Source organism: Clinocottus analis, unplaced genomic scaffold (genome assembly GCF_023055335.1).
Source record: "Clinocottus analis isolate CAN_PGR_092001 unplaced genomic scaffold, fCliAna1.0.p SCAF_13, whole genome shotgun sequence".
Lineage (NCBI taxonomy): Eukaryota > Metazoa > Chordata > Actinopteri > Perciformes > Cottidae > Clinocottus > Clinocottus analis.
Window position 1 is genome coordinate 8,977,070 of NW_027175854.1, and position 16,224 is coordinate 8,993,293.

Consider the following 16,224-nt stretch of genomic DNA (forward strand, 5'->3'; position numbering starts at 1 on the left):
CTAGTGAGCCTCTGCACTGCGCGGTCCCTTCCCCTTTCGGCTAGTTGGTCATGAGCATCTGACATGATATTGATACGTCGACCGGACCGGTTGGAGACGAGAGGGGCCACAACGAGAACGAGCAAATGGGCAGAAGTTGTCTCTTTTGTCTCTGCTACTTACAGACTAGTCACCTTGATTTAGATCCACCTAATGAGATTACACGAGATCGGCTCAGTTCAAGTGCACACGTTTTCAAAATAAAAGCATCAAAGATTATCTTTGATTCTTCAACTGCGCTCCTCGCTTATTGCACAACACCATCGATTCTTTCAGAGGAAGTTTTTTTTTTGACAGCTACACATATACCTTAAGGCGAGACTGTTGTGTACTATTTCCAAGGCTAAGAATGAACGTTGAAGCTCCACTGATTATTCAGTTAAAATCACTGGTAAAAAAAACAATATTTTCAATTTAAATGTCTTTAAAAGATGAGGAAACGTTTTTTTAATCAACTGGTATAACTGGCACACTCATCATGGCACTATTTGACAACTAATGAACAAAACATACAGTGTTAATGCCATCTTCTTATCCTTCTGTGCACACAGTCAGGAGCCTCTTTAAGCCTTAATGAAAAAATGTCACTCATGCATAATTAGTGAAATAAAAGAGTACAATTTATTAGCACAGCTTTTTGATGGATAAACAATTGTGTTGTATCTTTATGTATCATCTAGTTTTAATTGTATGAGGTTACAGCAGAAAATAAGTAGGGTCCCCCCTCTAGAGGGCACATCTTCCACAAAGACTAAATCTGGATGTCACTGCAGGATTTGGAGATTTGTAAAAAATAATAATAATAATAATTAAAAAGCCGTCTACGCACTCTGACATATCGTTAAAGCTCCTGACAGTTCTTTCTTTTTTATCTCATAAGTTTTAAAGCACACACTCTTCTTTTTGTACAGAGGATGCCTCACTGAGCCGCTGCGGCACCATGCGATAGGAGGCTGGGAAGGGTGCTGGTCCAGAGGCGGACAAAACGTTGTCTCATGTCCTGTTGGATGGAGCTCTCGTTCATCTTAGCATTGATGTCCAGGAACTGTTGCTCAGTGGTGGTGAATGCAGGCCAGGTCACAGGCACCTTCAGGTTTCCTTTGTTGGGGTTACTGTGAAAATAATAAAAGAAGAAACACTTATTGAACGTTAGTTGGAGATACATTTATTTAGTTTGCACTGGTCAAATTTAGAGATTTTGTCTGATGGTTTGCCTCCATAAGAATTATTAAAAGAAATACACATTTAGGTATTTATTTTATTACTTTGTCTTTTTGTGTTTTTTTCTTTCGCCTTAATTCACCAAAAGTTACCATGAATTAATGCTTCATTGGTGTATTTACCATCCTTATATTATCTTCAAAATTAATGTAAATGTACAATGTTTAAAGGCCGTTTTCTCTAAATTAGTTGCATTCTCCTACTGTGAGCGAGAACTCTCTACTTCAGTAGCACGTACACCAAACTTCCCAGTTTCATTCCTCTCTACATTGTAAATGATTTTGAAAGAGACGTTTGTTCATATATTGTGCTTTTTTTTTTGGAGAAAAGGTCAGTGTTGCAAATGTAGTTACCCAGTTCTGGCAAAGTTAGTCCAGTAGGCAATGAAATAGTCCGACAGGTCTCTGTGTCTGTCCCCATACGCCTTTGGAGTGGTGAAGGGTTTGCCAAACACAAACTGCAGGTCATCCATGTGGTCGGCTCCTATCCAGTCATAGTAGGGTTTGCCTGGTCCGGCCATTAAACTGGGCTCGGAGAGCCGGTAGGAGTAAGTACGGCCAGACCTGTTGAAGAACCACATTGTGGTTTTAGTTTGTATCGGTGTGGCGTTCGGTCCACAGACATAAAAGACTTGAAGGGAAAATAACCGAGCAGTGGGCCTCACCCGGCGTTAGCTGCATGCAGGTAGATGGCAGTCTGTGCAGGAACCAGGAAGAGGTAGTCAGTCCCAAGGTCCACAGCAGCTCTCTTAATGCTTTCCTGGCTGGGCGTGGATCCCCAGTTGGATGAATATTCAGCAAAGGCGATCTCCAAAGCAGCTGACCCCATCCCCTTTGTATAAGCAGCAAGGAGCCTCTTGATATCTTCTCTGCAGTAAATAAATGAATAATAAGATTGAGGGCCCACAATACAAAATGCCTTCCCTCTAAGCACAAAGCGGCCTTACACGGAAGTCTCTTGATTCTTGTCCCTAAGGGAGGAAATGTCCGCTGAGGTGAAGAGATGTCCGTCCATGTCATTGACCCCTGCAAGGTAGTCGACCTCAGCAGCGTTGTGCAACAAGTTGGCCGGCTGATCAGGAAGGAAGTCGCCGTCAACAACGGGACCCAGTTGCAGTTTTGTCACAAGGGGGTCTGAGAGAAACAAGGGGACAGAAATACTGAGGGGGCGCCACACCCGCACATATTTTCATGGCAGTACATTCTACAACATCACGTTGGCTGTCTGTTATTTGGAATGAAGCACAAAGATCATCAGAAAAATGATGCTCACCGTCTGGGTTGCCAGGTGTGATGCCGGGGGAGGCCATGGTGAGATTCTTAGCGTTGGTTGATTTCAGACAGGCCACCATCCGGTCATCAATGGGGCAGCCGACTTTCTCAGCAACCTGAGAACATTTAGTTAATTCAGTAGACTGGACTGATCTCAGTTAAGCTCTCAATGGAACGCTTCATGCTCTGAACTGACAACCGAACATGACCTGAGTAAATATCAGCGGAGGATGCGAAACTTGGACAATAGCATGCTAAAGCCAACATTGTTAGGATAGATTATTGATCATTTGATGACCCCCAGCAGCTTTCACAGCAGTGTCTACGAAAAGTATTCAACCCCACATAGTCAGTCCGAGAGGACCCTATTGAAATTTTCCAGTTTCTTATTATTCTGTTTTTTTCATTTTTGTACATTGGACTGGATTTTGGGGGACATGCCACACTCCAAAAGTCATCAAATTTGGAATGCTTGTCAGCCCTGTTTTTTTTACCCTGATCAATAGAAAAACATAAATACCTCTATGCCAAGCTTAATACTTTTTATTGCCACTCATATTAAGTCTAAATCCCAATTAAAGAGTGCTCTGTTAGTAATTGGTCCATCCACAGAACATTGGTAATTTAGCTTCATATCTCCCGATATATGTACATCACTGCATGCAGATGTCCATGCAGGGATGTACATAGATGTAACTTAAATAAAATATGTATGTATCTAATATATTAGTAGAAGTTTGGGTGAAAAACAGATTTAATTAGTCTGTATCTTTACAATCTACTGGGGTCAAATTAATGATTCATATGTTTATGCTTTCAAGAGAAAGCATGGGTCCATCTCCATGATATCTGACGGTGGCATACCTCCTCTGCAATCTTGCGTGGGTTCTTGATCATAGCCCAGGGGCAGAAGGCCACGCCACTCTGGGAGATGGCTCTCTTGAACAGCCCTTTGTTGTGGGGGGACAGAGTCTGCGTATTGCATGAATAGATAATACAGTTATTACTTTTGGTGTTTATTTGACTGGCTTCCGTAATAATGAAGAAAAAAAAATACAGGAAATATCACTTTCCCAGCGTTGAACTTGACACTTCTGGCGCAGTTGTGTATTCAAATGTGTGTGCTGTTGTGCATAAATGCTCCAAAAATATACTCAGAATACTTTGTAAGATGTTTAGGTAAATATGTATTCATGCTTTAACAAATATTATGCAGGAGGATCATATACTGATGCTCCAAATGGATTTTCTGAAGCCTGGCAACGCATACGTGCTTCTTAATAAAGATTCAAATGAATTATTAAAAAACAAAACCTTAATACAGCCATTAGTTGCAACCCCCCCCATAGCTTATTAGAAGAATACTAAAGCTTCTCACCTGGAAGCTGACACTAGCTCCGCCTGCAGACTCTCCGAAGAGGGTGACGTTGTCGGGGTCTCCTCCGAACGAGCGGATGTTCCTGTGCACCCAGGCGATGGCGGCCTGCTGGTCCCAAAGACCGTAGTTTCCTGTCACGATGGCACATTCTGAGTTAGTACAGCCAACAAACAGGCATTCTGGATGCTTTTAAAGATGACCCCACTTCATTCCAGTAACTGGATGTGAAAGACACTCCAGGTAGAAGAACTAGTTTTTCCTTTACTGCTCTTACCGGGTAGGAGAGAGTCCCCTGTACTGAGGAAGCCCAGGGAGCCCACGCGGTATCCCACAGACACAATAATAACCCCGCCCTTGTCTGCAATTTCCTGACCGCTGTACAGATAGTTGTTGAGAAAATTGGGCCCCATTGAACCGCCGGCCATGAAGCCGCCTCCATACAGCCAAATCATGACAGGGAGACCTGATGACACTTTGGGTGAAAAAACAGAGGTTTTTATTTTGACTTTACAAGCACAATTACTGTATCGGTAATTGAACCACTAATACTGTAAATAAAACAAAACAAAGCCTACCTTGTCGGCCGTGAGGAACCCAGATGTTGAGGTAGAGGCAGTCTTCGCTTCCAAAACTTGAAGTCTGAAGGATGCTGAGCTGGAGACATCTCGGGGCAAACTTTGTTGCCTTCAATATACCTTAGGGATGAAAACTCTATCGGTCATGTCTTCACAGAGATGCAGGGACGATTTAGCAGTTTAAGTGAGATTTTAAAGATGTTATATGTTCTATACAAAGGCTCCATTAGGTCGCATTGGGTTTGAACACACCATCCCAGCCAGGGTGAGGTCTGGGTTTCTCAAAGGTGCCGGGCTTGGCGGCAAAGGGAATTCCTTTGAAAACATCCACAGAGCGGAAAAAGCCGAGAGGGATATTTCGTCCCTGGACACCGCCTCCTTCTGTTTGTACCACGCCCAGCTAAAGACGAGGTCAGACAAGAACTTCAATGACAGCGTAGAATAGTGACGCCTGTATGTTTAAAAAGTTAATAATAAGGTCAATTGAGACATGAGATATGTATATTTGTAGCCTATGTTATGACAGACAGAAAAAGTTAATGTGAAGCTGTATCCCTCCTCTCGGTGCACATGCACCATCATGAGAATATAGACTTTGGAATTCGTTGATGGATTTTTGAGAAATTGCATTCATGCAACATTGTTAAAATGTTCTACATGTTTGAGCCGCTGTCAGCTTATAATTATTAGCAATCACATAAAGTTGACGGGGTGAAGCAAACTCATTAGTGAAGGCAGACACCATTGTCACATCTCATTTTTTTCATCTTCAAACCACAACGAGCAGATTAATTACTCCATGCTAATCCTGTATGAATTTGATTGGAATTTCAACAGACTTACAGACGCTGCTGAGGCCGTTGCCACAGAAAAGACAACAGCAAACAGAATCTTCAGTTTCTCCATGGCCGTCCAGAAACCAGCGAATGTCTGATCGGGTACTTATATGCACAAAAAAACAAATTCAGTGGAAACTAATCTTGATAATGAAGCAAAGGTTGACTCAGAAACCAGATGGACTGATTCCCAGATTGTCAAATAACACACAGTTTGAGATTAGATAAAACACCCAAAATAGCCCCACGCGTGTGAAGGGCAGTTGTTGTGGAAAACATTTGAGTACAAATGCTAGAGATTATCAAAGGCGAAAGTACTATTTCAAAAATAATTTAATAACTATATTTTGCTCATTTGTATACTTTATCGCATAAACCTTTTATCGCATAAACCTATGTAACAAAATATGCCCAGCGAACTTTAATGATACTGTTATACGGCTGTAGAGTCAGTGTCTCCCCACAGGGTTTGCAGATGATGATGATGGGGGTTGCAGCAGCAGAGGGGGTCCGGGGCTGTGTGGGGGGAGGTGTGGATGGCTAGTCAAATCTGTTAAAACAAGAGTTCAGATCATTCACCTGCTTTTGGTCCCCTCCGGCTGTTGGTTGGGCCCTTTGAACCCCAAAATCGCCTTGAGGCCCTTCCAGCCCCGATGGTGTTGTTCTGTTGCAGCTGGTCCTCCATCTTCATCCTGTAGACATCTTTACCCTTTACCATCTTTACCCTCTCTGATCTTCATCCTCAGCTCCCTCTGCATAGTCCTCAGCTTCTACATGTTGCCAGGTCCAAAGACCCTCTTCTTCTCCTTGAGGAGGGTCTTTGTCTCCGGAGAGATCTAGGGTTTGCCATTTGAGAAACACCGTACAGTCCTGCTGGGTACGGTGTTCTCAACACAGAAGTTAATATAGTCTGTGAGGCAGTCGGTGAGACCTTCGATGTCTTCCCCATGGGCATCACTGAATACTTCCCACACAGTTGTTTCAAAACAGTTCTTCAGAGCCTCCTCGGCTCCATCGGTCTAACTGTGCGGGTCACAGCTGGCTGCTTCTGTGCAATGGTGGTGTACACAGACAGGAGGTGCACCAGGTTGTGATCAGATCGGCCCAGGGGAGGGAGAGGTGATGATGTGTATGCCTCCTTGGTGTTGGCATAGAGGAGATCCAGCGTTTTATTGTCTCTGGTGTGGCATGTCACATACTGGGTGAATGTGGGCAGAGTGGAGGACGGAGGGGCATGATTAAAGTCCCCAGAGAGAAGGAGTAGGGCATTGGGGTGTTGAGTCAACAGCCTGCTTGTCGCCGAGTGGATAACGTCACATGACACCGTGCGAAAATTCTAACTTTAGTCATGGTTTTAGCTTTATAACAACAATAACTCACAACTAACATTCTTTAATAGGGTAAAACACCACAACACAACAGTTTGTGACACATAAACAACTTGAAACACTAATAATTGTACATTTATAAAATTACATGCTAGAGACACATTACCTTACTGTTGCTGCCGCCTATTGCAAACCTTCAACACAGTTCTCCAGGTTAACAGTTTACAAAGAGTAAATATGTCTCTGAACAAACACTGCACGTTATGACACAGCCTTGTTTAACGTTAATTATGCAGAAAGTTTAGTCCTGGGGCATTTACTTGTAACTCAGACTTTCCCGGTGCTCAATGTTACGCGCCCTGCGACCAAAATGCGTTTGTCAACTTTCATTATGTGACAATTACATTAGTTTTCAGGTGACCTGACTAGCGCAGAGGTATGAGTTGTTATCCTGTAACCACGGGGTAGCCTGTTTGATCCCCGGTATCCAAATAGTTCACACGTTGAAGTGTCTTTCAGCAGAATTAAGAAGCGCTGAACATTTTACAGTGTCTTGAGCGTGCATGGACTGAATGTTCGCTTCTGCACATGCTCAGGCCGCAGCCGTTATTTGTTGCTTGAGTGTATCAAGTTAGCTTTACTCAAAACAATTAGTCAACTGGTTATTTTTGATCTGCAAATAACTTTTACTTGGTAAAATCAAGTAAGAATTGATATGTTTGATAGCCGAGTAAAGACCACTATTATATTTTATGGTGTACAGAAAAATATTGTATTGTATTGTAATGATTGTTTGTGTGTTTTATTCAGTTAAAGTCAACTTCAGACTGAGTTTTAATATCTGCATGTATTGGGACCAATAGAGTTTTCCTACGGTTTATTTTCAGAAAGATTTTAAGATCAATTATTTGAATTCTACAGGCTATAAATGTTGTCAGGTTGAGTCAAAATGCAATTTGGATTAAATCAGCCTGTTTAAAAGGGGAAGAAGAGGTTTTACCTTTCGATGACATTGCAATAAAGGATTATTTTATCTTCTGCAACATGATTGAAATGGAAATGTGTTTCTGTTTATCATTATGAAATAGGTTTGAAGTACTATGGTAGAACATTTTTAGAGTACAAAATAGTTCTAATATAATTCAAGAGTACAAATGGAAGTTTGAGAGCCCGTGCGTTCTCTAACACAGATAAACTGGTATCAAATCAGCAGTGAAGTCTGAATATCAATAGATCCACATTTTAAGTTTTGTTTGTTTTTATTTGGTTTATTTTAATATTACAAACACTCTCTTCTGCACAACCAATAACATCTTGTACATTAGGTTCAACACAAACATTGTATCTAGTAGAAGGCTAATGGCATCCGTTATCATCCAAAAACCCAACACAAGACAAACAAAGCCAAAAGGTTCCATACATACAAAGTGAATTTGGTTAGCAAAACCGTACATCGTCCGTTGTAAATTAAAATAAGTCAACACAAAGAGGAAACCAAATAAATATAAATTGTAATTTTCATGAACCAATAGTGATAAGATACTTTAAAACTAAAGGTCCACCTTTTGGGTGCATGAGTCTTCATTCTGAGATCGACATGTGAAGGTTGGGTTGGATGCTGGTCCAGAAATGCACAAAACGCATTCTCATATTTTGTTGCACATAGTTCTTGTCCATCCTAGAGTTGATCTCCAGGAACTTGTGTCCATTGCTGGTGAATGGTGGCCAGGTAGTGGGCACTTCCGACTCTCCTATGTTGGGATCCCTGTGGACATAAGAAGAGAAAAGGGCAACTGAAGTGTGACCTACAGGTGTGTTTGATGTCATGAAGTTCCCATGTCGCGTGTCTGCAGAATTATACCCAGTTCTGGCAAAGTTGGTCCAGTAGGCAATCAAGTAGCGAGAGACGTCGCGGTGGCGAGGCCAGTACGCTAGCGGAGTGGTGAAAGGCTTTCCGAACACGTACTGCAGGTCATCAGCGTGGTCGGCTCCCATCCAGCTGGGGTAAGGCCGGGCAATGCCGCCCATACGGTTGGGCTCAGAGAAAAGGTAGGAGTAGGTAAGACCGGTTCTTTGGCGAGACGAGAGAATAATGGGTGTCAGACAATGACTACACCAAGGAGGCAGGCAACAAAAATAAAGATCACATTTCTAAAAGCTGAATTCTTCTGCAGGTTATGAGAAGTTTACTTATAATGACAGATGTTGAGTAGTGCATGTTAATTCATTCCGAACCGCTTATCCTTTTTAGGGTCGCGTGGCGCTGGAGCCGATCCCAGCTGTCAATGACCGAAGGCAGCGTTCACCCTGGACAAGTCGCCAGTCCATCGCAGGGCAGACATAGACAGACAACCATTCACACTCACATTCACACCTACGGGCAATTAGGAGTCCAATTAACCTTAGCTGCATGTCTTTGGACTGTGGGAGGAAGCCGGACAATCCGGAGGGAACCCATGCTGACACTGGGAGAACATGCAAACTCCACACAGAAGGACCTGCCAGACCAGTATTTGAACACCTTTTTCTTCCCCAGCTTCAAAAGCAAAGTGTTGAACAAAAGGGCTTCTAATTAAACTGACAGAGACATCTGAATAGCAAGATCTTATTCTCACGTGGCGGTTGCAGCATGTAGGTAGAGGGCAACCTGAATAGGAACCAGGAAGATGTAGTCCGTTCCAATTGCCACAATGGTTTTCTTGATGGTCTCCCCGCTGGGGTTTGAGCCCCAGGTTGAAGTGTATGTGGAGATACCCTGGTCCAGAGCAGCCTTGCCCTGCTGAATGTACGAACTCAGAAGCCTCTTCATGTCATCACTAAAATCCGGAAGGTTTGAAAATTAGGTTTGATAAAACACCACAGCTCTAACAATCGTAACAATAGAACGGCACGCTGCTCCTGTTGTAGAATTGTCAATGTTTCACATGGCTTGAACTCACATAGGCGTGTTCACCAGAGGGGAGTTGATTGAAGGAACATCTAAGCCAGTGAAGAGGTGCCCATCCATGTCGTTGACTCCAGCGATGTAGTCGACCTCAGCTGCATTGTGAAACAATTTGGTAGGCTCATCCGGCATGAAGTCACCGTCGATCACAGGAGACAGGACCAGGTTGGAGACAATGGGGTCTGACAGAAGCAGATACAATGAGATATATACATATCTAACTGGATGTTTTATATATATCTGGAATTATAAGTTCCCATTTGCTAGATCTGCTGTTAGTATGCTTCAAATACATTATGCAACAAGCTGTTTGAGGTCTGGACATTGTTTTGGGGCCAAGTTCCTGTTTAAATTTAGCACATATTTTGGATGAATTTCCAGAAAAACTTAAAAAAGAAAATGCTAATTATTGCAATCCACTTCTGTTATGTAAACATTATGAGTTGGCCGCATCAGCAGTTTCTGCCGTGAGGATGCAATACACCCTTGCGGAAGAAGACCTTTTTCATGTATGCATTGTTCTGGAAGAAAGTGCCACAATATCTCAAATTAAAATGTAAAGTATAGTGTATGCTGTCCTTACGATCGGGTGAGCTGGACCAACTGAGAGAGCCGGCCAGCGTAAGCGCCACAGGATCAGTCACCTTCAAACAAGAGACCATAGTCTGATCGGTGGGGCAGCCGACCTTCACAGCAACCTGGGGAGAAGGTTTAAATTTGCTTGAATTGTCTACCAGCCCTGACGTTGCACAGAAAGAATAAAATAAGTAATCGTAGCTGTTGTGCACCTCCTCAGCGAACCTGCGGGGGTTCTTGTTGATAGCCCATGGGCAAGTGGCGACGCCGCTCTGGGAGATGGCTCTCTTGATCAGCCCTTTGTTGTGGGGAGTGATAATCTGTAGGTGAGACATATATCAGTATTAAACTTTTTTTTAGGTTAGATTCAAATGTACAAACTGAATTTAAGTTGAATTTCATATTCATCATCTGTCTACACCCAGAATGAAATGAGCTTCTCACCTGGAAGCTGACACTAGCTCCGCCTGCAGACTCTCCGAAGAGGGTGATGTTGTCGGGGTCTCCTCCGAACGAGCGGATGTTCCTGTGCACCCAGGCGATGGCGGCCTGCTGGTCCCAAAGACCGTAGTTTCCTGTCGAGTATCACATGTTTCACTCAGTCGTTGAACTTTGATTTTAATGGTGCAACACATAACATTGGTGGGGGAGTCAACGTCTTCTAATTCTTTCACCGTTGTGAAAAAAAAGAAAATGGCTCCTACCAGGTAAGTCAGATTCTCCAGTGCTCAGGAAGCCCAGGCTGCCCACACGGTAATTCAGCGTCACCACAATAACATTTCCTCTGTCTGCAATCTCCTGCCCGCTGTACAAATAGTTGTCCAGGAAATTGGCACCCATTGCGCCTCCAGCAAGGAATCCTCCCCCATAGATCCAGACCATAACTGGCATATCCCTGGACACTAGAAGACAAAATAGGAGTTGGTAGTAGTGTGAATCTTTTATGAATGACACTGTGGACTTCTCTCAGTCTTTACCTGTGCGACCGTGAGGAACCCAGATGTTCAGGTAAAGACAGTCCTCACTGCCTTTAGTATCAGTCATCATCAGGTTTACCTGCACGCATCTGTTCCTGTACTCGGTGGTCCTCATAACACCTGACGAGAGACACGCGCAGTGTGAGAGCAGGTAAAACATACATACTCAGTGGGTGAGAAGTTCAGTCATTCGACCCACCGTCCCAGCCCGGGTGACGTGTTGGTTTCTCAAACCTTCCAGGCATGTCAGCGAAGGGAATGCCCCTGAAGACGTCCATGTGATGACGATACCCAAGACGAATGTTCTCTCCCTGCACCATACCTCCCTCTGTGGACACCACCCCGAGCTACAGAGGACACAAACATCTTATTTTACTTCATTTTTCACATGAAACTACACCAAATTATGTGTGCAATGCTCCATTTAGATTTTATTAACCATTTACTTTTCAGTTCCATTTCCTTTGTTTTGTAAAAATACAAAATTTAATTAAAATCATTAATTTAAAGAATGCTACGTTAGAAATATCTTGTGACACAAACATATGAAGACTTTCTATATATATATATATATATATATATATATATATATATATATATATATATATATATATATATATATATATATATAAATAAATAAATATGCAGAGTTTCAGGAAGTATAGCACTCTTTTTACACTCAACACCATGAATGCAGATACTGAACAGAGCACCTGAACACAGGGTTCTTCAAATGCACTGGAAAAACATTTTTGTGATACTTACGGAGGTCGCAGAGACCGCCTCCAGAAACACGACAACTGCTACCAAAATGCCAAGCTTTGCCATCATGACTAAACTGTGACAACAAAGTTGATGCTCGCCCAGGCTTTTATAAAAGAAGACCCCTCCCCTCAACAACATCCGATCAGTGTGCAGTCCGCCTGCACCTGCTTGTCCCACTGTTAGATCACACGTATATTTAACCTACACAGCACTTTCCATCACTCTTTTCATGGATTACCTCGAACACATTCAAACTTGGCTGAACCAAACTAACATATGGAGCGGTCAAACAAAGATTCAGGCCAACTTCTAAATATGTGGAGGGGTTTTAGTGGACAATGGTGGAAGGAAACGTGAATAAACAGTGACATATTTCATTAATCTGTTTCTTATCACACATGAACAGCATCATCCCACATGATCGCCACATCTGCCACCATGCAACCTGATAGTGACGTTGTGTAAGGATCGGCCATGGTAATGGGCCAACCTGTCCTGTCCTTCAATGCTCTTTTTCCATCGAGTCAAAAAGTCTGTAGTTAAATAGTAATGGCAAATAAAAAGGGAGAAAGAGACGACTTAGATGAAGCCATTTGACTCTGTTGAAGATTTCCAATTGACAAAGGTTAAGAGCTCACGATCTTTGCCACAAGTTTTAAGTCAACATGTAAAAGGGCCATATCATAAAAACTCCCTTTGTCAGCTCTTGTGCTGTACATTTGAGTCTGGATTACACACCAGCCAACAAACTGACAGGCGCTTTAAACGAAGCGTTTCAGACGGAGGGTGAGTACAGGCATGTTGAGACAAACTGTATGAGGAAAATAATATGTTTTTTCATAATGAAAACATGGAAATGTGTTTGATTGGAAACCTCACATAAAAATACAGACATGAAAATGAGCATAGTATTTAATTTAAGTTGTATGGTTGCTCTACTTTGCTGTCACTTTATTCATTTCTATTATAAACAGATCAACACAAAAATTTAAAAAAACTTGTTCGCTGATCCCTGCACATTATATTGTATTTTTTTTTTTTTTTAAATGAGCATGATATGCACTCCTTAAAATTGAAAGGTGAACTCAGGATGGATTTCACTGTGTACAAATTTAACAGAATAGAAATGACAACATCCCCAAAGCCCAAGGTGTTGCGGCTTGGCTTTACATTTAGTGGGTTAAAAAAAACAGTGTTAAAATAATCTCTGCTAAGTTGACACAGCTGTGTGATTGGACTCAAAGTCACACAGCTGTAGCCAATCCAAAGAGTGAGGAAGTAGTGCATGATTGACCAGAGCTGTTAGATTAGTAATAGCAATAACACTTTTAATGATATATCCTGTCTGCTCCCATGCTCATTGGTTTTCTCACAGTCAAGAATAAAAGTTTAACTTCATTCAAATGTACTTTCATTGTCTGATAATTTATACTTCTACTCCAATACTTTTCAGAATTCATTTTTAATTTATTTTTTTTACTTCCCTCATATATTTCTTTTGAAAAGTTTAGTTTTTTCGTAGAGTCAGATTTGTGATACAAAATATGACGAAATGAATAAAGATGCATTATTATTACAGGTAAAGATATGATTTCATTGTTACCAGGGGGCCTTGATTTTACAAGCTCCCAAGCCAGGTATATAGTAATCAAACTAGCGCCACCGTTATCAGCTGCAACAATAAGTTGTTCAAGTAGTCGTATGAACATCAAATGAGTTCTAATAATTGTGTTATTTTATATCGGGGTTTTTTTCAGAATTTCTTTTTGAAAAGAATACAATTTATTTTATTTTTTAAATTACTTTTATAACATATTTTGATAACAACTGCACTTGCTCCAAAAACTTTAAAAACACATCAGATCTCAATGTGAAAAACAATTATGTTGTATATCTATACTGATATGGACAGTTTAAAGTCTTAGGAATGAAAGGATGCCACATCTTTTGAGTGAAATACAAGTTCCAGCTTACAAAGTGCTTGATTTCATATACACTCTGAGAATCAAAGGGAAAAAATTATGTGGCAGCAGGCTAGTCCATTTTGCCAAAATTGAATGTCTGCAACTCAAAATGCTTCTAAATATCTTGTGTGGCCCCCATGTGCTTGTACACATGCTTGACAACGTCGCAGCATGCTCCTAATAAAACGACGGATGGTGTCTTGTAGAATGTCCTTCCAGATCCGTCCAAGGGCATCAGTGAAATCAGACTTTGTAAGGGGTACTTATTACGGATTTGGTGAAACCTTTACAGCCGCCGCGTCAAGCTGACGGAGCTGCTGTAGAGTCGACGGAGTTTACGTAAGTACTTAAACTTAGCGGTTACGTTGATTATATTTTATACAAGATATATCTTCTCACAAGGGTTGTGGTATTGTACCACTTTAAATAAAGTTAAACAACAATGTGGTTCCGGAGATAATTAAGGAAACGTTCAAACTAAATGTTTGTCCAATAATAGGCGCTGGGGCCCTGGTTGCTCAGACAGGGTGGGTAAACTTCAAAAAATATTTTGATTGTATTTTATTTGTTAAATCATTTATAACATCCAAACAGCAATCAATGAATCAGATGCTTGGAATTTGAATTGCAGTCATTTCTAATCACTTGATTCACCTTCTTTTTCTCAGTCAACATCGTTGTCAAGATCTCAGAAATGTTTCAGAAGATGTAGAAGGTAGTCACTTGAATCACCTTCACTTTCTTCTTCATTCCGTCAACAATGAGACTTTTTTTTTTTTTAAAGATCCCTGGAATTTTGAAGTTTATAACACTTAACTTATATTTGAGACAAACACCTCATTTCCAAATTCTTAGGATGTTTTTTCAGAAGGTGCAGACACCCTGACAACAGTTTGATTTCCCTTAAAGTATGTTATACAATTATCATTATGTAATGAACTGTAACGTACCTTTCCGCATCCAAATTGCAGAGCTGGTAAAACATCTGTCGATGAGGAGGCAACATGTCCTCTCTGAAAATATAGGACGTCTTCTGTGGAGGTGAAACTAAGGTCAGTCAGTATAGCAACCAATATTTTCGTTTAATGAAAGTTTTCCATGACTATGAGAGGCCATTTTCCACTTCCTCTATTTAAACATTTAGGCTCACAGAGATTCTGAACGTTTGGATGAAGAAAAACACAAGACATGACATAAATATTTGAATAATAAAGACAAAAAATTAAATCTAAGCATGAAATTTGCTCAAGATGAGCTTGAAGCTCGCATGTTAGTGATGTGCTTCAATAATGTTGCAACACAACTTCAGAAGGTGATACTGGACTATCGCTGACATTCAGCTGGTAAGAGATTGGGATTAATCTCGACTGGAGCATCGACCCTCTTGAGCTGGAACCTCCATCACACACTAGCTGCCTGCAGGAATAAAGGAAAGAAGCAGCTCTCCCAAGACCTCTAGCTAGCGGAGGAAGCTAGTGGCGCGAGCTAGCTAGCGAGCCTAGCTCGCCGGCTAGCTAGCGAGCCTAGCTCGCCGGCTAGCTAGCGAACCTAGCTCGCCAGCTAGCTAGCGCACCTAGCTCGCCAGCTAGCTAGCGCACCTAGCTCGCCAGCTAGCTAGCGCACCTAGCTCGCCAGCTAGCTAGCGCACCTAGCTCGCAAGCTAGCTCTGTTGAAGTGGGTGCCGGCGGCGGACAGCCAAGCGGGGTGAAAAAAACAAACTCAAAAGCTGTAAAAGCAGTTTACTCACCAGATGCTGTTCACTTAATAAGGACAGTTTTCAGTTTATCGGCTTTATGGACGCGAGTGAGGATCGTCACTTCCAAACATGCCCATGAGCGTCCATGAGAAAATGAGTAAATTAAATCTGCCACCAAGTCCGTTTCTCCTCCTCCTACAGCCATTGATTAGTCAAACAAGTTAAACACTAAACATGTCATAACTTCTCTTATGTTTAAGCCTGAACTCAGCAAGGTAGCTTTCTGTTGACAGAATCACGTTGGCCGACTGACAAATCATACATCCAGGGCCAGCATGCTAGTGCTGGCACGTCAAAGAATACGCTCAGCATGTCAAACTAAAGATCTAAATGGTTAAAGACTATGACAATCAACGACCAGGCACTGCAGGCTGAAAGCAGATCACCAGAGAAAGACAGGAGCTGTGCAATGAGAAAATAAGCTAGTTGGGAAAAATAATTACAATGTAAGTAGTGTATTTGTGAAAAACAATTAAATGATAAAATATCTATAACTGTGTGATTCTGCTTAGGCCAGCAAACAAGGCTTAACCGGCCCTAATGGCCCACCTGATGCAAAGTGAATTTGGTTAGCTATACAGTAAATAGTCAGTT

At 41.7% G+C, this 16,224-nt stretch overlaps 2 protein-coding genes across 3 annotated transcripts; both read right to left on the bottom strand.

The window, feature by feature from the left end:
* Positions 1-958: 958 nt before the first annotated feature.
* Positions 959-5,405, bottom strand: LOC137783740 (bile salt-activated lipase-like). Its single transcript, XM_068574019.1, has 11 exons — positions 5,328-5,405; positions 4,737-4,884; positions 4,485-4,604; positions 4,184-4,381; positions 3,910-4,040; positions 3,396-3,503; positions 2,533-2,647; positions 2,207-2,393; positions 1,925-2,128; positions 1,614-1,823; positions 959-1,151 (listed from the first exon to the last, which is right to left on the bottom strand). Exons 1-11 carry the CDS (start codon positions 5,388-5,390, stop codon positions 959-961), a joined length of 1,677 nt encoding a protein of 558 aa, XP_068430120.1. The 5' UTR covers positions 5,391-5,405.
* Positions 5,406-7,938: 2,533 nt separating this feature from the next.
* Positions 7,939-15,964, bottom strand: LOC137783651 (bile salt-activated lipase-like). Of its 2 annotated transcripts, none has more exons than XM_068573825.1 (12): positions 15,622-15,964; positions 14,825-14,907; positions 11,345-11,492; positions 11,146-11,265; positions 10,873-11,070; positions 10,613-10,743; positions 10,381-10,488; positions 10,176-10,290; positions 9,588-9,774; positions 9,264-9,464; positions 8,510-8,719; positions 7,939-8,413 (listed from the first exon to the last, which is right to left on the bottom strand). In XM_068573825.1, exons 3-12 carry the CDS (start codon positions 11,463-11,465, stop codon positions 8,230-8,232), a joined length of 1,575 nt encoding a protein of 524 aa, XP_068429926.1. In that variant the 5' UTR covers positions 11,466-11,492; positions 14,825-14,907; positions 15,622-15,964; the 3' UTR covers positions 7,939-8,229. The 2 variants fall into 2 exon arrangements, with proteins under 2 accessions (XP_068429926.1, XP_068429927.1); XM_068573826.1 differs by lacking the exon at positions 15,622-15,964 and adding an exon at positions 15,179-15,279 and having other exon boundaries at positions 14,825-14,904.
* Positions 15,965-16,224: the final 260 nt, after the last annotated feature.